Consider the following 26,666-nt stretch of genomic DNA (forward strand, 5'->3'; position numbering starts at 1 on the left):
CCCTATAGACTTCCAATTATGACTTCCGGATGCTGAATTTAATAGTTGTTCTACAGCATCCATAATTACAGTACTCTTTTCCACCAATTTCAAATAATTCTACAGACATCATAAGGTAAGAAATATTCATAACATATCAATTTAAGAAATGACTATGGTAAGATTATTCCTGGGTATGGATGATCTCATTTCCCTCTCATTTCCAGAATTGTTCAATAATGTTATGTATTTAAACAGATCCAACACACTAATGAATGAAGCATTTTCAATCTAAATTCAATTCACTTTTCTATTATTAATTTGAAGCAATATCAAGAATTCTGGAGAAATGAACAGTTTTCATAAAGAACTCCAGGTCAGGAAGCACTGCCTCCCTCAATTCTACATAACTCAGGTGTTTGTCATACAGCTGGTTCAGGAAAACAAGTCAGGGATCCTTGAGATGGTTGTACCAAAAGACAGCCCTAGTCTGACCACTCCTGTGGTAGAAGACTACTCATTCTCAGTATTTTCTGGGGCTTATAATACCAGTTCTCACTTCTCCTCTTATATCTTCAATTCATCTATGTGTTTAAGATCTTAAAGTCCCTTCATTGCTTCTGGTCTCTTGAAATCTTGAAAAATTTTCACAGCCAGTGACATAAGTTTTATTCTACCTAAGGGAAAAATACTGCTACACAGTGCATCCATTGATAAAATTTAAATAAAGTTGATTTACAAAAAATTGAAATTGGGTAATTGGGAACAATAAATGTATGGAAAATAATAGTTTTCCATTTTGGAATATTTCAAAATGTGCAAACATCCTCATCTAGTGGCAAAAGTGGTATAATTTCAGTTAAAGAATAACTGCCTACTCACCTGTGGCTGCATTGTCAATACCTCAGCTGATAACTGTCTTTCTCTGGATTTTCACTCAAAATGAGACAAGCAGTAGGTGAGCAAAGCTGAGAAAGGAGAGAGAATCCTTCAGACTCAAGTTTTGACCACAATTTCCAGACTCACATGTCATGAATCCCAAGCACTTCACAAGGGAGTAAACCCAGTCTCATCAACCAGAACATGAAGTGTGCTCCAGGAGCAACAGGGGAAGGTCTGCCCCAGGGTCAAAGCATAGAAGTTCCTGGCTTCTCTAGCACATAATTAAGATATGAATACCTTAATTTTATAGATAAGAACATGAAACTCACTGAATTGTATGTGTTAATTATCTCATGGTGTTCAGAGACTTTTCATTTCCTCCCTGATTCCAAAACACAGGAACTTCTGACCCATGTCTCATTTGGAATTAGGTCTCCACCATCAGTGGAATTTCTCACAGTTATGCTTAGCTGATGCATTTGCATTGTTTCTTCAACATTCATCCCTGTCCTGTGGACTCTTCCTCCCTGCTCTAATCTGCACCTACCCTTCTGGTACACTTGTCCTAAATGACCTTGGTTCCTTCACATGCGATGTATAACTATGTAACACCATCAATATTGAGTTCTAAATCTTAGCCCAATGGATTTGGATATTGTTCCAGTTTGCTAAAGCTGTTGTTATGCAAAACAACATAAATGGATTGGCTTTTATAAAGGGAGTTTATGTGATCACAAATTTACAGTCCTACGGCCATAAAAATGTCCAAACTAAGGCATGAACAAGAGGATACCTTCACCGAAGAATCACCAGTGGCATCCAGAACACCTCTGTCAGTGGGAGAAGCATATGGCTGGCATGTGCTGGTCCTTTAGACTATGCAGGGCAAATTCTGGTTTTCAACTCTTAGCTGAGCATCCCCAAGCATACTTTTGCCTGCATCTCTGATTATCTCTCAGCAACAGCAAGCATCTTGGTGTGTTCCTAGCATCTCTGTCAGCTCTCAAGTATCTCTTAAAGTACTCCAGTGATCTATTTAAGACCCAACCTGAATGGGCATGGCCAGATCTTCATGGAAATATCTAACCAAAATGTTCACCTACTCGTTTGACACATCTTCATGGAAACAACTTAACCAAAATATCCAACAAGATTGGATTAAAAATGGCTTTGGGAGGACATAACATATCCAAACCAACACAGATATGAACCAAGAAATGGAATATGGGATTGAACCATCCAATGTCTTCATCAATTTGGATCCCATCATGCAAATCTAATCATGAAAATCCCCTGCATCAGAAAAAGCAGAATTATATTTTATTGTCATGTCCCACAATCCTCATAGGATGAGGAGGCATAGAATGTATAGAATGAAGAGATTTGGGAGAAAATTGGTTTGCTTGGTCTGATATTTTTGGGAAGTGGTAGCTGAAATGTTTTCCTGTATTAATCATCAGCTACAACATCCCAAAGTTCATTATATACATGAATGGAAGTGTAAAATGTAAACTCTCCTCTAAGAAGTCAATAATTACATGCATTTCATGCACAAATACTGATAAGGTGTCACAAACAGAGGTAGGATTAACTTACCCATTTGTGCCTGAAGTAAAGAGAAAAAATGGTTGTATTAAATATACTTGGAGAATTACATATTTTGAAAGTTTAATACTCATACTAATTCTGATTATAAAGGTTAATTTACATACTTCCTGAGAACAATATTTCTGATGTCCCTGTATATACCCCATCCGTCAATAAACATCAGAGCCCTTACTTAAGAGATCTGCAACCCTGGGACGTGACTCTAATTATTGGTCTTGCCCATTACTGCATCTGACACAGCACACTACACTACTGCTTTAGGTTGAAATGCACTCACAATTCCTAGTGCTTTCACATATACTTTGATAACTGAATCATTCTTCTACAGTCTATAATCACTTCAAGTCCTATCGGTTATTTTTGTATTTTTTTTTTGCTTCAATGCTAGTTTATTCTCCATTGCATTTTTAAAATTAAGTTTAGTATTACTGACATATATTCATGTACAATGAACTATGATGTACAATCAACTGTTAATAGTACTATCATATAGTTATGCATTCATTACTCCAATATATTTTTGAACATTTTCCTTACACCAGAAAAAATGAGAATAAGAAAAAAAAATAAAAGTAAAAAAGAACATCCAAATTATTCCCCCAATCCCACCCTAGTTATCATTTAGTTTTTGTCCCCATTTTTTTCTACTCATCCATTCATACACTGGATAAATAAGAGTGCGATCTGCAAGGTTTTCACAATCACATTTTCATCTCTTGTAAGCTACATTGTTATATAATTGCCTTCAAGAGTCAAGGTTACTGGATTGGAGTTTGATAGTTTCAGGTATTTACTTCTAGCTATTCCAATACACTAAAACCCAAAAAGTGTTAACTATATAGTGCACAGAATGTCCACCAGAGTGACTTCTCTACTCTATTTGAATTCTCTCAGCCACTGAAGCTTTATTTCATTTTGGATCTCCCTTTTTGTCAAAATGTTCTCAATCCCATTATACTAGGTCCAGATTCATCATTTTGAGTCATATCCTGCCTTGCCAGGGAGATTTACACCCCTGGGAGTTAGGTCCCATGTAGGGGTGAGGGCAGTGAGATCTCCTGCCAAAGTGGCTTAGAGAGAGAGGGCAACATCTGAGCAAAAAAGAGGGACTCATGGGGAGACTCTTAGGCACAATTATAAGCAGGTCTTCTTAAAGGCAAGTCCTGTGATGGATGATCTGGCACATCAACCTGTCAGTCCTCAATGTTTGTGAGAACATCAGCAACCATCCAGGTGAGGAAGCTCAACACCTCTGCATTTCCCCCCAGTCCTCAGGGGGGTCTTGCATATTTTTTCATTGTTTCACTGCAACTGGCCATGTTAATTATATTTACTCTTCCAATCCATGAACACAGTATGTTCTTCCACTTTTTAAGCTCCTGTTCAATTTTTTTTAGCAGTTTATTGTAATTTCCTTTGTATAGGTGTTTTGTGGCTTCTAAGTTTATTACTAAATGCTTGATTCTTTTGGTTGTGATTGTAAATGGAATGTTTATTTCTTCCTCTTGTTGCAAATTATTTGTGTGAGAACACTACAGATTTTTGAGTGTGATCTTGTAGCCTGCCACTTTATTGTATTCACTGATCAGCTATAATAGCTTTGCTGTAGATTTGTTCTCTATTTTCTACATACAAAATCATGCCATCTGCAGAGTGAATGTTTTAATACTTCCTCTCCAATTTGAATGCCCTTTATTTCTTCTACTTGCCTAATTGCTCTAGCTAGAAATCCTAGGATAAAGTTGGATTACAATGGTGACAGTGGGCATCATGCTTTTATCCTGAACTTAGAGGGAAAGCTTTCAGTCTCTCCCCATTGAGTACAATGTTAGCCATGGGTTTTCCATATATTGCCTTTATCATATTGAGAAAATTCCCTTCTATTCCTATCCTTTGAAGTCATTTCATCAAGAAAGGATGTTGAATTTTGCCAAATATCTTTTCTGCATTGATCAAGATGATCATGTGGTTCTGCTTTGGTTTACTGATGTGATGTATTACATTGATTTTCTTGTGTTAAAATAGCCTTGCATACCTGGAATAAACCCCACTTGACTGTGGTGTACAATTTTTTAATGTGCTACTGGATTTGATTTGCAAGTATTTTTTTGAGAATTTTTGCATCTATATTCTGTTTCTGTAGTATCTTTGTCTGATTTTGGTATAAGGGTGATGTTCGCTTCATAGAATGAGTTAGGTAATTTTCAGTCCTCTTCAATTTTTTTTTTTTTTTGAAGAGTTTGAGAAGGATTGGTATTAATTCATTCTTCAATGTTTGGTAGAATTCACATGTGAAGCCATCTGGTCATGGGCTTTTCTTTTTTGGGAGCTTTTTGATGACTGACAATCTCTTTACTTGTGATTGGTTTGTTGGGGTTGCCTATTTCTTCTTGGGTCAATGTTGGATGTTCATGATTTTCTAGGAAGTTGTCCATTTCATGTAAGTTGTCTAGTTTATTAGAAAATACTTTCTCATAGTATGTTCTCTTTATCTCCTTTTATTTCTGGACAGTCAGTAGTTATGTTTCCTGTCCCATTTCTGATTGCATTTATTTGCATCTGCACTCTTTTCTCTTTCTTTTTTTTCAGCCTAGGTAGGAGCCCATTAATTTTGTTGATTTTCTCAAAGAACCAGCTTCTGATTTTGTTTATTCTATTGTTTTCCTGTTCTCAGTTTCATTTATTTCTGCTTTAATCTTTGTTATTTCTTTCCTTCTGTTTGCTTAGGGGTTAGTTTGCTGTTCTTTCTCTAGTTCCTGCAGGTGGAAAGTTAATTCCTCAATTTTTAATCTCTCTTCTCTTTTAATATTAAGCACTTAGGGCAATAAATTTCCTTCTCATCATTGCCTTTGCTGTATCCCATAAGTTTTGATATATTGTGTTTTCATTGTCATTTGCCTTGAGACATTTACTAATTTCTCTGTGATTTCTTCCTTTACTCACTGGTTTTCTAAGAAAGTGTTGCTTAGTCTCCATATATTTGTGAATTTTACAATCTTCTGCTCATTATTTATTTTGAACTTCATTCTGTTGTGATTTGAGAACATGTTTTTATAATACCAATATTTTTAAATTTGTTGAGGCTTGATTTGTCAACCAACATGTGGTCTATCCTAGAGAATGTTCCATGAGCACTTGAGAAAAATGTGTATCCGATCAGTGTAAGGAGGAGTGTTCATTTTGTTCTCTAACCTCTGGTGTTTAGTTCACCTTATTCTAGGCCTCTAGTGTAATGTTCTATAAATGTCTGTCAAGCCTAGTTCATTTATCATACAAGTCAACATCTCCATTTCCTTTTTAATCCTCTTCCTAGATATTCTATCCATTGATGAGAGCAGTGTATTGAAGTCTCCATCTATTAATGTGGGAATTATCTACTTCTCCTTTCAGTGTTCTCAGTGTTTGCCTCATGAATTTTGGAGCCCTCTGGTTTGGTGCATAAATATTTATGATTGTTATGTTTTCTTGATGAACTGACCCTTTTATTAATATACAGTGTCCTTTGTCTCTTTTAATTGTTTTACTTCTGAAATCTACTTAGTCTGGTATTAACACAGCTACTCCTACTTTTTTCTGGTTGCTCTTTGCATGAAACGTGTTTTTCCAACCTTTCACTTTCAGCCAATTTTGTCCTTATGTCTAAAGTCAGTTTCTTGTAGGCAGCATATAGATGGGTCCTGTTTTTAATCCATTCTGCTAGACTGTGTCTTTTTATGGGGGAGTTTAATCCATTAACATTTAGTGCTATTACTTTAAGGGCAATACTTTCTTCTACCATTTTGTATTTTGTATTTTATGTCACGTCTTATTTTTTCCTCTCTCTTTTTACCCTTCCTGAAAATCATTTCTACTCTCCTCCAAATCTCTTTCGCCTGTCTTTTTCTTTCAGACTGCAGCCCTCCCTTTAATATTTCTTGTAGTGCTGATCTCTTATTCACAACCTCTCTCAGTGTCTGTTTGTCTGAAAAAATATTAATCTCCCCCTCATTTTTTGAAGGACAGTTTTGCCAGATACAGAATTCTTGGTTGGCAGTTCTTCTCTTTCAGTATCTTAAATATATCATTCCACTGTCTTCTAGCCTCCATGGTTTCTGTGGAGAAATATGTACAGTCTTACTGAGCTTCCCTTGTATGTGATGAATTGCTTTTCTCTTGCTGCTTTCAGAATTCTCTCTTTGTGTTTGACACTGGATAATCTGATCAGTGTCTTGGAGTAGGACTATTGGGATCTATTCTGTTTGGGGTGTGCTGTACTTCCTGAATCTGTAATTTTCTTTCATAAGAATTGGGAAATTTTCAGTGATTATTTCTTCTATTATACTTTCTGCTCCCTCTCCCCTCACTTCTCCCTCTGGGATACCCATAACATGTATATTTGTGCATTTCATGTTGTCACTCAGCTCCCTAAGGCCCTGTCATATTTTTCAACTCTTTTCACCGTCTATTCTTTTGTGTGTATGAATTCAAATGTCTGGTCTTCCAATTCACAGATTCTTTCTTCTGCCTGTTCAAATCTACTGTCTTTTTCTTCTCCTCCATTACACCTTTCATTCCCATAAGTTCTGCCATTTGTTTTTTAAAGTTTATGATTTCTTCTTTATGGTCATCCAGTGTCTTCCTTATATTATTCATCTCTTTTGCTAGATCTTCCCTTAGTTCATTGACTTGATTTTTGAATTGGTTTAGAAGATTTGTTTGAATGTCTTTAATTAGTTCCTTCAGTTCATTGAAGTGATTTAGCATTAGTTGTTTCAAATCCTGTATCTTGGTTAAACTTATGTTTGCTCATTTGGCTGGTCCATATTTTCCTATTTCCTAGTATGATTTATCTTGAGCTGTGTAGGCATCTGACTTTGATTACTTTATTTTTGAGCTCATTTTCTCTTCTTTTACCTAGAGTTTTCTTGTTGGTTGGCTTTGTTCTCTAACCTCTGGTGTTTAGTTCAGCTTATTCTAGTCCTCTAACATATTCTATTTAGTTCATTGGAGTTTTTTTTCACCTCTTGTTTTTCTGTTTCTTGCCCTGCCTCTATGTAGCCTTTATGTGTGAGATTCTCCTCAGATATGATCACCCCCAGTCAGGTTTTCCTGGTCCAGAGAGGCCCCAGTCTCAGGAGTTTCCTTGAGAATGAAACCCTCCTGTGAGGCCTCTAGACTCAGTGTTTTTCCTATGCTGTCAATCAGATGGCACTTGCCAGCCCACAGCTCCCCAACCAGTGTAAGGATATGTGTGCATTTAGTTCTCCTGGTGACTCTGACCCTGTTGGGGTCATGGTTGACTGAAGCTGGCTTCTGAATTCCAGCCCCTGGTATCTGAATTACCCAGAGGAGTGCTGTCACTGAAGCTGGGCTACCTCCCTGTTTTCTTAGGAAGTTATGGTAGTTACTGAATTTTCTCTGCCACTAGACTTACTGATTTGTCTCTCAGAGCTATCTTAGCTCTGCTCTTGCCTGGGTCTAAATTGCAAGTCTTTGAGGCCAGTATGAACTATTCGCAGTCCTTGCAGTTCTGATGGGCTATTGAAATGCTGAAAGTTGATGGCAATTAAGTTACAATCAAGAAAGCAGAGAAACCAGCTTTTCAGAGAAGGATTTGGATTTGCATATGTGCCTGACTGAGCACAGCCCTTCTCCATATTATGTTCACCACAGCTCCAAAAGTCTCTTTTTATTTCTAGGTTTTCTTTGCTGTTTTTGCTAGCCATGCCTACTTTCTGCCAGGTTGACTGCTCCCAGATTTTCTGGTGTCTGATCTGTTTATCTATGGTTGGAGTTTTCGTTCAGCAGTCTGAGTTTGTTAATCAGTGCTGCAACTGCAATTCTCCCTCATGGTTCACAGCACTGATGGCCCTTTCTCCCCCAGGATTGTGCCTGGCAGAGAGGGGTGTTGGCCCCCTGGCAATGAGAACTTACAGATTTCACTGATCCCATCTTTTCCATTTGTTCATGAGTGCTGTATGAAGTATGTCCAAACTCAAATTCTTCTGCAGTGTTTGGTCCACACAGTTCCTGGCTTTCTACCAACCACCCCAGAGCAGTAGCTAAAGCCCACACCTCACCCCTCCACCATCTTACCCCACCTCTTCCAAGTCCTATACATTTTGAATCTCACATATTTTCACATTTGATTCAGCGGATAGATTAAACTCATAATAATCAAATGAATGATGTAATTTGACAAATCACCTCAGTCTAGCACCAAAATCTCTACAATTATTCCTGCATTTATATCCACTGGTCATTCTTTCTCTCTCATTGAAGGGGCAAGATACCCCTGATTAACTTGATTGTCTCCAAGTGAATTCCTGTCTTTCCTATTTCTTCAGAAACCATATTAATGAATAAAATTGAAATTTTTACCAGCTTTCTCTGCTCTTATACTCAATCCCCTCATGACTTCAACTCAGTCTCTTCTATTTTGAAACAAAATGTTCCTGTATGAATTTCCTCTCTTATGCCTGATATACTGTTCCTTTCAGAATCAAATCCCATGAGCACTTGTTACCCGTTTCTCACACTGCTTTGAACAATGACTTACTAGCATCACTGAAGATCCTCTTAAATACATCATGCTATCAGCTCTAATGAGCTCCCCATGAATAAATCCATTCTGTGGGTCTCAGTATATAACTTGCAAACAAAGAAGAGTTGGAACATAATGTCCTTTTGGTAACTTTCTTTTGTCTAGACTTCTCTTACATCTCAGTCCCTTGGGTGTATTCAAGCTATTCTAATCATACCTTCCTCTTGTATTCTATAAGACACTCTTCAAACAATATCAAAACACTTCAAGACTCAATGCTGTCCTCTCCTCTTTCCCATTTCTAGTGTTTAAGGAACTGAGGATGTAAAAAAAATCATGTACAGTAAGATTTAAATATTTAAAGATATTACTTTGATAGAAAAATATATGGAAATTGACAATGTTTATAAAATGGAAATGTCATTGTTTAGGAAACTCCCAGAATCCAAAAATAAAGAGGACATTGAAGTCAACTCAATCTGAGGCAAGTTCCACAGAATAGTATAACTTTGCTCTCCTTCCAAAGTTCTGAACTCTTCAGATTATTTGTCTATGGAATAATTGAACATGTATTTGTATTCCTTTTATATAGGGAAAAACATTTAATAAATCTGAATGATATATTCCAGTGAATGAATCTTGATTTCAGATACTGAAACTAATTAGAGATTCATATCATGGGACACTTCTGTTCACCTTGATTGGATTTACAAGATAAATAAAAGTTAAATCCTTATTCAATGTTGGAAAAAAAAGGATGGTTTTAAAAACTAATTAATTACTTTGCAGCTCATTCTTTATAATAGGAAATATATAAACAGGGAACTAAATATGTTTGGTCTATATGGAAAAATAATTAGAATTCCCTGAAGGAAGGCTGGGACTAAAATTAAAGGGAAGATGAAAATTTGTGATGGACATAAATGTGACAAATATGAAGCAGGTTACTGATATGGAAGATGGGGTAGGGAAGTGGTGGGGCAGAGGCCATGCAGTACTCACCAGGACTTGTTAAAGATGTTCACTATCTCCCTCAAGATAAAGTGGAAGTCCACTTCATAAGATTTTCTTTTGCAGAGGCCAAAAATAAAATTTAAGTACCTAACTCACTGTATTATATACTTTGTTTTCTTACTAAGGACTTGAATTTATATTTGAGTGAATTCAAGGGTTCATTTTTATTAATTTCCTATATTGAATAGCTTTAAAAATCTGAACATGGTAGCAAATATTGCTAGAAAAACACTGAGATATATAAGCCTATGCTAATGTATATATGAAAGTACTTTTCCATTCATTAAAAAGGCAATTGTTTTCCTATGAAAATTTGCATATTTAATGTAGAAGTTTCCCATACTGTATTGCATATTCTAAGCAAATGGACTTCAAAAGGCACCTACACAATGAAAACTCCTGGGAGCTTCAACATTTTCCAATGCCTGGGTCCTATAATCAGGAATTCTGATTTAATTATTCCTGGGTGTGGCCTGAGTGTCCAGAGGTTGAAAGGTCCAGGTATGACTAAGGAACTTAGAGACCCCAAACAGTGCTTTGGTAGTCATAGTGTATGGTAAGTGGATCAACAGCATTAGCATGTCAGTGAGCTTGGTAGAAAAGCAAAATCAAAGGCCTAATCCCAGATCCAGGGAGTTGGGATCTGCATTTTTACAAGAGTCCAGGAGACTCACACAAACAATAAAGAATGGCCAGCAGTGGTTCACAATTCTTTTCTGTCCCAGAAGTGTATAGGAATCCTGCATTTTATGAATGAATGTTCATTAAACTTATAAAACAAAATAAAATGAATTTAAAAAAAATAATATGGACAAAAAATGAAGGGAAATCAAGAAATTCCTACATAAATAAAAGCTCAGAGAGTTTGTCAGCATATCAGCCCCACAAGAAATGCAAAGGGAAGTTTTTCAGGTTGAAAAGGATAGATTATAGACAACAGATTGAACTTGCATAAAGAAATAAAGATTTCAAGTAAAGGAAATGTCATGGGAAATATAATGCCATTACTATGGTTTGGGAGCATTATAATTCCACTTTTCACATATTACAGGAATTGAAATACAAATGCATGAAAAATAATGATTAATCAATGGTTTTGGAATTATATAAATAGTTAATTCGTAACAATAACTTCATAATGGTGAGTGGATGGGTGTATAGGAATATATTATATGTATGACAGGGAAGTAAAGATATAAAAACAAATTAAGTTGTTATAAAATGTCTTAAATTTAAGTCCATGGTAAGCCAAAAGAAAATATTTCAAAAATATGCACAGGAAGAAATAAGTGTTTTTAAAGTGGTCAATATATAAATGGGGAATGAATTTGAATGGATGTTTATCCAAGGAAGATGTTTATATGGCCAATGAGAATATAAAATGACATTCAAATATCATTGGCCACTAGGGAGATGCAAATCAAAGTCACAGTGAGATACCAACTCATACCCAATAGGAAACAATTATTTAAAAAATGGAAAGTAACAGAGGTGCTGGTGAGGATACAGAGAAATGGGAATCTTAATACATTCACAGTGGGACTCTGAGATGATGTAGTGGCTGTGTGAGAATATTTTCATGGTTCCAATGGAAATTGAGTATAGAAATACTATTTGACACAGCATTCCCAATTTGAGATATATACCAAAAGAATTGAAAGCAGGGACCAACACAGATATTTGTACTTCAAAGTTGTAAGTATTGTTTAAGTAGCCAGAGGGTGGAGGCAACCCAAAGGTTCACAGCATATGAATGTATAAACAGAATGTTTTGTATACATTCACTGGAATATTGTTCAGCCTAGAGAGGAGGTTATGATGCACACTGCCATAAGGATGAATCTCAAAGACCATAGGAACAGATATTGTATGATCCCACTTGTATGGTACTGCTAGAATGAGCCAATTCATAGACACAGAATGTAGAGTACAGGTTGCAGGGGTCAATAAGGGAGAGGAGAATAAGTTCATGATGGGTGTAGAGTTTTGTTTGAGGTAGTGTGAAATTTCAGGTAATGCCTGGTGGTAAGGGAAGCAAATCATTTTGGTTTTTGTACCCAGAGTGTGGTGCTGTGCTGTAAATACCAAAACAGCAGAAATAACTTTGGAGTTGGGTAATATGTAGAGTCTGCAATTGTGTCTTGTTCAATAAAAAAGGCTTAGATTGTTTTGAAGAGAATGTTCATAGAAATATGGACACTAAATTTCCTTCCGATGAGTCTTTAGATGGAAATGATGCATGTGTTATTGGAAACTGGAGGAAAAGTGATCCTTAGTTTAAAATAGCAGAGAGCTTGGCAAAATTGAGTTCTGATGTTGCATGGAAGGCTGAACTTAAAAGTGATGAGCTTGTATATTTAGCTGAGGAGATTTCCAAGCTATGTGTGGAAAGTGCAGCCTGATTTATCCTTGCAACTTATAGTAAACTGTGACAGGAAAGGGATGAGTTGAGAATTGAAGTACTGGGAACAAAGAAATGAGAAACTGATGGTTTGAAAAATGAGTTTTTGCAATTTGAGTTCCCAGAGAATTGTGCTCAATTTGAGGATTTCACTGAATATGGATCCAGTCAGCAATTTCTGTGTAAATCAGGATTCAAAGTGCAGTTATCCACAAAGTATCTGTGGAAAATCCTACTCTGTGATGGAGTGGACCCCTATGTACAACACACAAAACCAACAAGTTTTAGGTGAGATCTGCATGAATGGAACCACTGACAACCTGGAGCTGCCAGCCTGCACTAAGAGGGACAGACTGAAGGAAAAGAATTACTTCAAGGGCAGAACCATGGAAGCTGAGGCCTGTACCAAAGACACCATTTCAAGCCAAGAGAGCCAAGATTAAAAGATGTTAATCCTGTTACTGGAGTCCTTTATAAATGGAATGAATAGAGAGAGAAAGATAAAGCCCTAGAAGAAGCTGAAAGCAATGAATCCTGGAAAATAAGGGAGAGACCAACAGACATTGCTACCTGCTTTGTCATGTGATCAAGGAGACAAGGATCACAGGCAAGTGGTCTTCATGAAGAAAGCACTCCCTTGATGACTTGATTTTGATATTTACATAACCTCAATAACGTAAGCACATCAGTTAATAAATTCCCACTGTTCAAGCTGAAGTGTTTCATGGTATCTGCTTTGAAAAGCTTAGGAAGCTTAGGAAACAAAAATAGACATCAAACATATGAATATACACAAAGTCACAGAAGGAGAAGAAACAGCAGAGAATATTCAGAAAAATAATGGCTGAAAACTTCCCAAATTTAATGAAAGACTTGTATATACACATTGAGATGCTCAAGGAATGCCAAATAAGATGATACCAAATAGAACCACACTGACATGTTATAGTCAAACTGTTGGATGCAAAGATAAAAAGAAAGTGTTCCCAGATAAAAAGTTATAAAAAGGAAAAGACAGAAGAACACAGTAACCCATAATGTAACTATTGACTACATATAATATTATAATTACATATATATCATAGTATCTCTCCTATTGTACTGTGAGTATGGGAGGAAGGGTTTGGCAATGGATGGATGATGCTGGGGTGGAATGCACTTTAAAGAGTCAGGTACAAACACCCATAGGGATTTGTAAAAAAGTGGTCTACCCATCTAAGACCCTCAGAAGATGCCATGGTATACAAGTTATAGGGAGAGAAGTAAAAAATAGAAGATGGTAATCAAGCATTCCATACTGCCTTTTTTGGTGATAGAGGAATGGAGATGGACTGAGAAATGATAAAATGCCAAAATAAAACCAATTGACTTTACACTTCCAAACAGAATTGAATAGAGGCAGAACTGATGTGAATCTGTAAAAACTGTAGGGACTGGAAGCAAATTAAGACTCTTAATACTCATATAGGCTGCAACTGATTCAGCTGTCAATTGTCTATTATTAACAATGAAGAAAACCACAAACTGACTTATAATCTCCCATTAAAGGTGCCATCTAATGATCTCCCCAACCCCAAAATAAATACTGTAGATATGGCTGCAATGTTTTCAGATGTCCTAAGACTACATACAGTGGAACTGGCAATTTAAAATAGAAAAGTCACTGGAAAGTGATATAACAATATCACTTCATCAGTTTTAATAGGAAAACATCTATATTAATGGGGAATCTGCATGTGTGTGTGGGGTGTATTGAAACTACTTTTTGCATGATTTTTCTCTAAACATACAACTTCTGTATTTAAAAATGTCAACTAAATATTCTATATCTGGCAAAACTGTCTCACATTCACAGATAAAACAAATGTTGAGGGAACTGTAACCCCAGACTGGCCCTATAAGAGATGCTAAAGAATAGACAATAGATACTATCTACATGAAGAAATAAAGATCTCCAGTCAGGATAACATGGGTAAATACAAATGATAGTATATTGTATTTTTGGTTTGTAGATCCACTTATTCCTACCAGATCTAAAAGATAAATGCAAAAATACAATGATAAATCAGTAGTGTTGGGCACATAATGTATATACACACAATTTGTGACAATAACTACACAAAAGTAGAGGGATTCAGTGGTGTAGGGAATAGTTTGTGCATAATATTGAAGTTAGTTTAGCATAACAGACAATTGAGATTTAGAACGTTAAATTTCAGCCTCATGGCAACTACAAAGAAAATATGAGAATGCACAAGCTCATAAAAAGAGAAAGAAGAGTATTTGTGGTCAGGGGTGGGAAGACCAGGAAGATGAGAAAGTTTTAGTAATGGAAGGTAGTGAGGGCACCACAATACTGTGAACGTGATTCATCCGATCCAATGTTATGCTTGGGAGAGGTTGACTTAGGAAAGTTTATGTTGTATATATGTTCCTACAATTAAAAAATAAAAAAGAACAATCAAATAGATGATAACAATGAAATGCACTTGGATGTGATCTAACAAGTGAGGAGAATAGGATAAAAAGGAAATTACTAGGCCATAAAAATGGATTATAGACTGTAAACTTTACTATCAATGTTAAATTACTTGATTTTGACAACTACATTTAAGGTTATGTAAGTGAATATCTATTTCTTAGGAAATGCACACGGCATAATTAAGTCTTCAAGGAGAATGATGTATGTAACTGTGCTAGTTTATGTCCCCTCAAAAGCCATATTCTTCAATGCAATCTTGGGGCAGATGTATTAATATTGACTAGGGTGGAATCCTTTGAGTGTTTCCATGGAGATGTGAATCAATCAACTGTGGGCTAAACATTTGAGTAAATTATTTCTATGCAGATATGGACCCTGCTTATTCAGGGTGGGTCTTGATTTAATCACTGGAGATCTATAAAAGAGCTCACAAACAGAAGCTCAGTGTAACCGAGAGGGATATTCTGGAGAGAAGCAAAGAGCTGATACTGATGCTGACACTTGCAGATGCCTAGAGATGTTTGGAAATGCTAGACCAGAGTTTGCTCTGGAGAAGCTAAGAGAGACCCAGAAACATTTTGGAGAAAGCCATTTTGAAACACAACCCAGGAGCAATGGACCAGCAGATGCTTTCCCAGTTGACAGAGGTGTTCTGGACACCATCAACGTTCCTTCAGTGGTATCCTCTTGTTGATACCTTGGTTTGGACACTTTTATGGCTGTAGAACTGCAAATTTTTGGCCAAATAAACCCCCTTTATAAAAGCCAATCCATTTCTAGAATTTTACATAGCAGCATTAGCAAACTGGAAGAACCTATACTCAACTGTTCAGAAAATGTACTGATAAACAGATACATAGGCAAATGGACAGATAGATGGATTGATAGATGGATACAGAATATGGTAAAGTTGGCAAACTGTTAAATTAGTAGATCTGGAGATCTAGGGTGAAAAGGGTGTGTTAGAGTTCTATTAGATTTGCATTATTTTTGCAGCTAAGCCGTAAACTTGAAAGCATTTCAAAAGAAAAAAAGATTTTTTAAAATATATCTCTTGGCCATAGATGTGAGCTTCATCTCTTAACTCTCAATTCTATTCCATTAGTATATATTTCTCTACTTGTGCCAGAACAAATGGTTTTAATTGCTGTAGCCTTTAGATAAAGTTTGAAATCAGGAAATGTGATTCCTCCAACTTGGTTCTTCTTTTATAAGACAGTTCTCACTATTCAGGACCATTTGCCTGTTCATATAAATTTGGTAGTTGGCTTCTCCATTGAAAAGAAGTGTTGGAATTTTATTATTATTGTGATTGCAATAAATTTGTAAATTTCTTTGAGTTGTATTGGCATCTTAACAATATTAAGTTTTACAATCCATGAAGATGGGATGTCTTCCTATTTATTTAGTTCTTTGTAAAATGTTTTCAGTCATGCTTTGTAGTTGTCTTGTACATGTCCTTCACATCCTTGGTTAAATTTATTCCTCAATATTTTATTTTTCATAGTTGCTATTGTAAATAGATTAGTTTTCATTTCCTTCTTGAATTATTCATTGACAGAAAACAAAAACACCCTAATTTTTCTGTGATGAACTTTAATGCATTGATTTGTTCAAGTAGCTTTTTCTAGATTCTTCTGTATTTCTATACATAGGATCATGTCATCTGTGAATATGGAGAGTTCTAGTTTTCTCCAATCTGCATGCATTTTATTTCATTTTCTTTCCTAATTGCTATAGCTAGAATCATTAGTAAAATATTGAAAGACAGTGGTGGAAGAAGACTTCCTTTTATTGCTCCTGATTTAGGGTGAATTCTTGCAGTATTTCTACAGGATATGGGCTTTTCATATATATTTTTAATCATGTTGAGGAAGTGCCATGCTTTTTTAAGATTCTGTGTATGTTAATATAGAAAGGGTGTTAGAATTTCTGTGTCAAATGTCATGATCATGTCATTTATTCCCATCATTACTTTAATGTCATTTATTTATCAATTTTATGTTGAGGTGTCATTACATTGCTGGGATCAATGCAAGTTGGTGATGATGTATAATTAACGTGTAGTTGGATTTGGTTTGCTAGAAGTTTGTTGAGTAGTATTGCTTTTGTATTCACTAGAGATACTGGGCTGTAGTTTGTTTTTCATTTTTTCCTTTTTTTCATATGCAGGTCTACTTGAGCTACATTTTGAGTCAGTTTGTAATTTCTTCAAATACATCTAAAATCATCATGAAGCAGTATATTCTATTCTGGTTATTTAATATCTGTTTACTCTGTCCCAAAGCAAGAAGTATGGCTCAATTCTAATATAGGATTCCTAGATGACTCCTTTAATTAGGAGCTAATTGCATATGATGACTAGGGGTTTCAAATATATAATGAAAATATTAAGCAAATATAATGGTAATGGAATTGCCTTTTCTAGACCCATGGGGATGTCAGACATTTTAGAGAAATATTTTTTCTTTCAGTTTTTTAAATACATTTTTATTGTGAAATTTAACAAATATACATAAGTGACAACTTTCAAAGTAAGATTTAACATGCAGTCAGAGAGCCAATTTCAAAGAATTCCATAGGCCACAGTTCCATAATTTCAGCCATCTTCCTATTGTGAAATATAACATATATACAGAAAGGTGATAACTTTCAAGTATGATTTAACAAGAGATTATATAGGTAATTTCAAAGAATGTTTTGTGTTACAGTTCCACAGTTATAGTTTTTCCTTACTGTGAAATATAACATATATACAGAAAGAAGATAAACCTCAAAGTATAATTTAACAGGTACCTACAGAGCACACTCCAAAGAATGCTGTTGGCTACAGCTCCACCATCTCAGCCAATTCCTTCCAGCTATTCTAACACCCCAACATTTAAAAAAGTGTTTATACATAGATTCAGTATTCATAATCCTTCATTAAATCCTATCTTGTCTGTTGCTACCTGTTCCTCTTGTTTAAGAACTTTCTCAATATTCAGGGGTGTCTAAGCAATGGCTACGCCAATTTGTTCATATTAAAAAGGAGTGTTAACATTATGGGAAAGGGGGCTGCATCTGGTTGTTGTTCTTAAAAAGGCTGTTGCCTCTGGGCTTTAGGACTTGCCTGGCATGGGAACACTCTGGTGGACTCTATTTTTTCTTTTATCTGTTTTATTATCCTTATTTTAATTTTTTGGAGTAATGAAAGTGTTCAAGGGCTGATTGTGGTGATTAAAGCAAAACTACATGATACTTTGAACTGATTGTACACTGTGTATGAGTGTATGGTATGTGAATATATCTCTACAAAGTACCATGTAATGGTAGCACAATATGGTAAGCACACTGAACAAAGATGACTTGAGTACAGATGAGAGGAAGGCTAAGTACATGTATGACACCAAAAGGAAAGGTAGAAGAAAAACACTGTGACTGTCTAACTTAGTGAAACCTAGAGTGGTCAATGATGGTGATTAAATCTACAAAAATAAAAACATTTTTATATGTGTGAGAACAAATGAATGTCAACTTTGCAAGGTGTTGAAAATGGGATGTATTGGGGAAAAATACAATCAATGAAAAACTAGAATCTATAATTAACAAGAACGTTGTAATATGCTTCCATTAATCAAAAGAAAGGGAATATACCAAAGCTGAAAGACTGTAAGAGGGGGATATAAAGGAGGAGTAGGGGATTTCTTGGTTACAGTGTTGTTTCCTGACCTTTTTATTGTATTGTATTTTTCTTTTTCATTATTCTTATTTTCTATTTTTTTGGAGTAACAAAAGTGTTCAAAGGCTGATTGTGGTGATTAAAGCAAAATGATATGATGATAGTTTGCACAACTGATTGTACAGTGTGTATGACTGTATGGTATGTGAATATATCTCTATAAAATTGTGGGGAAAAACAGGGATGAAAGTCCTGGAGAAAATGTGGAAAGGGATGTACCTATTCACTGTTGGTGGGGAAGTAGAATGGTGCAGACCATCTGGAGGCCAGTGTTGTGGTTCCACAAGAAGCTAAGTATGGGGTTGCCAAAAGATCCTGAAAACTCATTATTGGGTATCTACTTGGAAGAACTGAGAGCAAGGATATGAATGGATGTTTGTACACTGGTGTTTATGGCAGCAGTATTCACAATTTGAAATGGATGAAGGTGGTCTAAGGGTACATCAACTGATGAACAGTATAGTGAACTGTGGTGTATGCAAACAATGGAATACTGAGTGTCTGCAAGAAGGAATGAAGTTGTGATGCATGCAACTATGTAAATGGATCCTGAGGACAGCATTTTGAGTGAAATAAGCCAGAAAAAAAAAGGCAAAACATTATAATGTCTCACTAATGCAAATTAACAATAATGTGCATACTCTGAGAACTGAATCTTAGAGCACAGGTTATCAGGGGAAGGCTTATTGTAAAGGCCCCTAGATTGTAAGTGCTTAGAGGAGTAACATCTATTCCTCAGCTGTAATAGTTATCTCTAAACTCTGAGATGCTGAGCTCTTTGTGTATAACCTGAAACTTTGAGTATCTGTGTGACACCTGAGACAGAGTTAGAGTTCAGCAGCTATGAATGTCAATATTATCCCTTACAGCAACTGTTGAAAAAGCTGAGAAAGAGTTCAGACTTCGATTACAGACATGAATGAAGTAGACCTGGTTAGGAATAAGGCAAACCCGACTAAAGGGTAAAGGACAATACTGACTGAGTTTGTTTTGTTTTGTTTTTTGACTGTTTTAAAATATCAACTTCTTTGTGAGACCAAAGGAAGACATGTTATTTGGTGCAAACATCTGTATTTTCTGTACCACACTAACTGAAACTTAAATGGTCAGTTTATTCAAACACCATAATTACATGGACTTTGAATAGGGACTGAGATCTGGTTTGCTTATACAAGATAGTGTGAAACCCAATACATCCAAAAGTAATCTGGGCAGAGAATAAAAATGTATTTGCTAAGTTCCACTGAGGGACTGGGGAAAAATGCACAAATATCAAACTTCACCACATGGGGAATTACTGATATTCCCAGAAGCTCTGGGGACTAATAATTTAGAAGGCCAATCCCTTGATATTGGGGATTGCTCTTAGGAAGCTTATTATTGCAAAGGAGAGGCTAAGCCTACTTAGAATTGTGGCTAAGAGTCTCCCCCAGAAAACCTCTTTTGTTTTTCAGAAGTGGCCTCTCTTGCTCTAAGCCCACTCAGTAGGTCAACTCACTGTCCTCCCCCTGTAATAGGACATGACTCCCCATGGTATAAATCTCCCTGGCAATGTGGGACATAACTCCCAGGAATGAGCCTGAACCCAACATCTTGGGATTGAGAAAGTATTCTTGACAAAAGGAAGAGAAGTGAAGCAAAATAAAGTAACAATTGCTGACAGATTTCAAACGGAGTTGAGAGGTCATTCTGCAAGTGATTCTTATGTGTTACATAGCTAACCCTTTTTAGTTTTTAGTGTATTGGATTAGCTAGAAGGAAACTGTTGAACTGAAACTCAGTAGTCTTGATTCTTGAAGATGACTGTATAACTGTATAGCTTATACAATGTGATTTTGTGATTGTTAGAACTTTGTGGCTCATACTCCCTTTATACAGTGTATGAAAACAGGTAAGTAGAAAAACGGGAACAACAATTAAATGAATGGGGGTTGGGGGATGGGATATTTTGGATGTTCTTTACTTTTATTTTTATCCTTATTTTTAATGTTTTGTAATAATAAAAATGTTCAAAAATTTATTTTAGTGATGAATGCATAATTTTATGATGGTACTGTGAACATTTGATTGTATAATGCAGATGATTGTAGGCATGTGAATTTATCTCAAAAACACTGAATTGAAAAAAAAAAAGGTCAATAGATTACCAATTCCTAGCAATGAATGAAACATAAAATAAAAAGCACACAAATGCATTTATAATAATAAACACACAGAATGAACTTTGGTTTAAACAAAAGAACACATATAAATTCTTCACCATATAAACTATGAAAAATGTGAAAAAAAAAGAATAGAACCTCTAAATAAGTGGAGTAATATTCCCTCTATATGGTCAGTAGATCATTATTAAGAGGCCATTTGCTCCCAACTAGGTTGCTGGAGTCAATGCAATCTCATTCAAATTCCCAGCAAGGTATTTTGAAGATATTCACAACTTTTTCTTATCCTAGAAGAGCATACATATTTTTTTATGAAGAAAGTTGAAGAACTCAAATTGCCTAATAGCAATATTTATTATAAAGGTACATTTAAAATGTGTGATGCTGGCACTCAGAAAAAAATGGAAAGGAATAGAGTTCATATGCAGATCCTTGCAAATATAGTCAACTGAGTACAATCCTTTCAATAAATGGTGATGGAACTGAATAGCCACATAAATATTTAAAAGACACAAATTGTACATCTTTTACAAAAATTCACTTAGAATAATTTAAAAGCTTTGTGTAAGGTGAAAAGATTATAAAAATTTAGAAGACAATAGAAGAGAAAATCTATATGGCAATAGATTTGCTAATAAGTTTTTATATGCAGCATCTAAAGATAGTGTCATGAAAGGAAAAAGATGGTAACAGGACTTTAATTTTTTAAAATTCTCTAATGTGGAAGACACTGCTAACAGGATGAAAAGATCAGCTCTGCACTGGGAGAAAGCTTTGCAATACATATTTATCCAAAAATGAATTGTATCAAACTATACAAAACACACACAGCTCCACAATAAGTAAACAAACCACCAAATTAAAAGATGGGTAAAGAACTGAATAGACACCTCACAAAATTAGGTATCCTGTTGAAAATAAGCAAAGATAAAGATACTCAACATCAATTGTCATTATGGAAAAACAACATATAACCACAGAGATACTACACACTCATTGGCATGGCTAATGTCCAAAGAACAGATGGTACCAATTCCTAATGACATTGTGGAACAGGAACTCTCATTCATTCCTGGGAGGAGGGGAAAGGGATGCATAATAGTACAGCCACACTGGAAGAAATTTTGGCATTTTGTACAAAGTAACATATATCTTACCACGTGACCTATCAATTTCACTTCAGGGTATTTTCCAAACCATGTTTGATAGTGAATGTCCACATTAAAGAAAAGCATGCATATACTTATAGCAAGTTTTAGTTATAATGACTAGAAACTAGAAGAAACCAAGATGTTCTCCACTAGTTGCATGGATAGTCAAACTGTGGTCAATCCATGCCGTGTGATTCAAGACAGGAATAAAAACAAAAGAACTAACTTGCCACATATACATGGATGCATCTCAAATTCATATTACTAAGAGAAAGAAACCAGTTAGACAGGCTACATACATGATTAGATAACATCTATTACATTATGAAACAGGAAAAAAAAATTACAGAGATGATAAACAAAATGGATTTTGCCAAGGATTCATGGTGGTAGGGTAGTGGACTGAACAGGTGAAGCAATCTGTAGGATATTTAATGGGGGATTCCTGCCACTATGAATTTCCCAAATCCATAGAATTTGACAGAACAAAGAGTAATTCTTAATGTGTGCAAATTTTAAAAATTCAATTTAGAAGATGAAATTCACATGTGAGTTAAGAATCAAACTGAATGATAAATTTATGAAGAAAATTTACTGTAAGTGGGGAAAAATTGTGCTAACCAAAATAACTTTGAAATAAGTGAAATCTGTAAGACTCCGGACTAAAGGAACTGCATATAAGCACTGGACTCTGATAGTCATTGCCATTAGGGTACTTGTTAACAAATGCAAACTACTGTACATGTATATCAAAAGTGAACAATCAATTCAATAGATGGCAGATGGTGGGAGACCATCTTACTGTTGGAGTGGGAGTTTACTGATAAGTCATGGGGGAAAGCTAGAATGACCCACTTAGTGATGGATTAGGGTTTGAAACATGGATATGAGCTCATGATTAACTTAATACAGATTGTTCCACATAGAAATATTTATAGTAGTTAGGTGTATATGTATATATACAGCTTAGTATAGCCACTAAGTTTCCTGACACTGTCAAGCTGAGAGGGTGGATATCAATGACAGACACATTAAGCTCCTAGACTTAGGTTTCTAAATGCTATTCTTCAAGAAAAGGAGCCTGTTCTCCCTTGAGAAAAGGCTGATTCTAATTCTGGGGAGGAAATATAAGAGATAGTCCTGGAGAAACCTCTAGTGCCCAAAAGTAAGGAATTAAGAAGCCATAATGACAAAACACACATACACTTACAAATATGTATGAACAGGAGCCAACTGAAGGAGCTCCCAATGGCCAAAACAGGAATAATTTGAGAAACAAAATAAATCACTTGGAAGTGCATTATAACCCAAAGTACAAGATGAATATGCAAAGACCGGGATGATATAAATGACTAAATTAATGAATAAATGGGGAAGACTAGAATTATCCCAACCAAAAAATTCCAATTTATTGATATAGATACTTATCCATCAAGGATTTTGAACTAAATTCCTCACTCCTTAAGGGTGGGCTGTGTATGGTGACTTCATTCCAAAAAATACATTGTTTGGACAGGGGGGAAAGAGAAACTTGACAGCAAAGAATTCTGAAAAAAACCCCACCTCAAATGAGTGCTGAAGAAGGCAAACATCAACAATGAAAAATCAGTCAGAGTTTGAACCTGTGATATAGAGTAATGAGGATGGCACTTTACAACTGTGGTCTTCCCAAGAAAACAATGCAGCTTAATCATAAGAAAAACATCAGGTAAATCTCAATTGGAGCACATTCCACAAAATTGCTGACATGTACTTCTGAATATTTTCAAAGATATTATAAAGAAAGTCTGAGAAAATCTCACAGCCAAGGGGAACCTAAGTAGACATGGGGACTAAATGCAATGTGGTATCCTGGAATGGGATGTGGAAAAGAAAAAGATAAAACTAAGGAAATCTGGAGAAACAATGGACTGTGGTTAATAATGTATGCATATTGGCTTATTAATTATCATAAATGTACCATGCTGACAAAGAATGAAAAGAGAGGAAATGAACTTGTTTACATGATAAAACTCTGCATTATCTGCTTATTTTTTCTGTAACTGAAAATTTTCTGTGATAAAACTATATTATAAAACATAGTTACACTTGTCCTAACATGTACCTTTTTTAATCATTCCTACTTTAAATTATTAATTCTTTCTGTTAACTAGTCCTATTTTCACTAGTATTTATGACACAGAAAATAATCTGATAATATATAATAACAAATAAAATCTGTACTACATTTTTTACATTTGAGTATCAATGCATATGCATATAATTATTTTACATTACATTATGATTGGGGCTTGGTGTTCAGGTTTAGCAGGGTCCTGTGGTGATTCTCTAAACATAAGGGTAAGGAGACATGAGGGCAATAAGGAGCTAAGCATTCAGGAGCCTGTCATGTGCCCCTGGGTAGCCAAGGTGAGAGAAGAAGGGAGAGGTAGGGTGCAGAGTGGGGGAGTGTTTGGTATTTAGAATACTTAGTAGGTGAAGTGTCTTTTTTCCTGTTTTTTTTCTTTCTCAGCTGTCTGGGTTGCTTTTCACTTCAGTCCCACATAGGCAAAACTGACTAATTTCAAGGCAGTCAGGGATGGGGAGGGAGCAGGTAGTGGCAGGAAAGAAGTAAGACTGGCAGCTTAGGCAAGAGAAAGAAAAAGTCTTTGTCAAGATCATTACTTCTTTGCTAATCAATACTCAATGTTAGGCATGCCTACACTATGGCACATACTCAATAAGTTGTGCTGAATGAATGGATAAGTGAAATGCATGTAACAAATTATGGAACTCATTGGGGAAACAAAACTTTATATAGTGGGAATATTTTGAAACTACATTGAGAAGAAATGAGATGAGTTACTAGAAACAATCATGAACTTGGTGACTGTGCTGGTTTGAATCTGTTATGTACCCATAAGAGACTATGTTCTTTTAAAACACTCTTGTGGGGGCAGACCTATTGTGGGTGGCATCTTTTGATTAGGTTTTTTCCATGGAGAAGTGGCCCCAACCATTCATTGTGCATCTTGATTAGTCTACTGCAGTACTCAAGAGAGCACAGAGCTGACACAGACCAGGAACTTGGAGAGGCAAACAAGGGTGTTTGGAGATGCTAAGCTAAGAGACAATGCCCAGCATTTGCCCCAGATAAGCTAAGATAAGAACTCCAGATGCATAGAGAGAAACACCCTGGGAGAAACAAGCAAGGACTCATAGTTGCTGCAAGAGATGAGCTAAGACAGAAGCCCAGAAATATTTTGGGGAAAAGCCACTGGAATCAGAAGCTGAATGCAATGCAAACCCAGGAGCAAAGGACAAGCAGACACCAGCCACATGCCTTTCCCAGCTGACAGAGGAGTTCTGGATGCCATCAGCCTTTCTTCAGTGAAGGTATCCTCTTGTTGATGCCTTAGTTTGGACAGTTTATGGACTTACAACTGTAAATTTTACACCCTAACAAAACTGCCTTTATGAAGGCCAATTCATTTCTGGTACATTGCATCTCCAGCAGTGTTAGCAAACTGAAAACAGTCATGGAGGATATTCTGGGAAATAAGCTCAGCCTTTTAACTCTCTGAACATATAATTAAAATCAAAAGTCAAACTGGTAACATTACTGATATTACAGAAATATAGAGAACTATAAAGTAATACTATGAAGAACTATACAAAAATTAGGTAATCTAAATTAAACAAATTTTCTAGAATACAGAATACCCAAAGGGTCTCAAGAAAAAGAGGGAATCTCAAGAGACCTATATGAAGTATAGGAATCAAATCAGTAAACAAAAACAAATTGTCCAAACACTGTATGGCTTCATTGGTGATTTCTACTAAACATCCAAAGAATTACCAAAAACCTTTCTCAAATTCTTCCACAAATTTGAAGAGCAGAGAATATTCCATAATTTATTCCATGAGGTTAGCTTTACCTCTAATATCAAGTCAGATAAAGATGGCATAAGAAAGAAGCTTTGAGACCAATTTTGCTTGTGAATACAAATGCAAAATCTTCAACAAAAATTACTGGAAATCCAATTTGGCAGTATATTAAAAGGATTATCCATCATGACCAAAAGAGGACTTATCCCAGGAATGCACTGGTGGCACAACATAAGAAAATCAATCATGTAATACACTACATTAATGGAATAATGAAGAAGAAAAACACTATCAGCTCAACTGACCCAGAAAATGATTTGGGAAAAAAATGTGAGACTCTTTCATAATGAAGACACACAAAAAATAGGATTAGAAGGTAAACTTGCTCACATGCTGAAGGGCAGCTCTGAAAAACAAGCAGATAACATCATATTCAATGATGTAAGACAATGTTTTCCTATGAATATTGGGTACAACACAAGAAAGCCTTTTGCTTTTACTATTCAAATTTGTACTAGAAATTCAAGGTGAAGAAATTAGAAAAAACATATAAAAGGCATTCAAATGTAAAAGGAATAATTAAAACTATCTCTATTCAAAGATGCCATGATCCTATATATACAAAATCCCAAATAATCCAAGGGATGACTATTAGTCCTAATAAATCAATGCGATAATTTGGATGGTACATTATAAATATACAAATATCAGTTGAGTATTATCAGCTTTTTTTTTTGCAAGTGCTTTTCTAAGAAACCAGTCATCATTTCATTGAATTAGCAATAGCATTTTTATAAGTTGGAGAAGATGATTGGTAGATTATAAAATCTATTCTCTGGGGCCAGCCAAATAGAATTTGAAGCTTTTCTTTTAAAA

At 35.6% G+C, this 26,666-nt stretch overlaps 1 protein-coding gene across 6 annotated transcripts in view; it reads right to left on the reverse strand.

The window, feature by feature from the left end:
• The window catches only part of LOC119520099 (zinc finger protein 596-like), a 58,187-nt gene that overhangs the window by 4,353 nt on the left and 27,168 nt on the right, over positions 1-26,666 (reverse strand). For 5 of the 6 annotated variants that reach the window (XM_037817855.1, XM_037817858.1, XM_037817859.1 and 2 more), the window contains one exon: positions 862-947. In XM_037817855.1, the coding sequence (XP_037673783.1) occupies positions 862-873 (12 nt within the window). In that variant the 5' untranslated portion in view covers positions 874-947. Of the gene's footprint in view, positions 1-861; positions 948-2,457; positions 2,468-26,666 lie in introns of all 6 variants that reach the window. The other variant, XM_037817856.1, reaches the window with a different exon arrangement.

Source organism: Choloepus didactylus, chromosome 24 (assembly GCF_015220235.1).
Source record: "Choloepus didactylus isolate mChoDid1 chromosome 24, mChoDid1.pri, whole genome shotgun sequence".
Taxonomy (NCBI): Eukaryota; Metazoa; Chordata; class Mammalia; order Pilosa; family Megalonychidae; genus Choloepus; species Choloepus didactylus.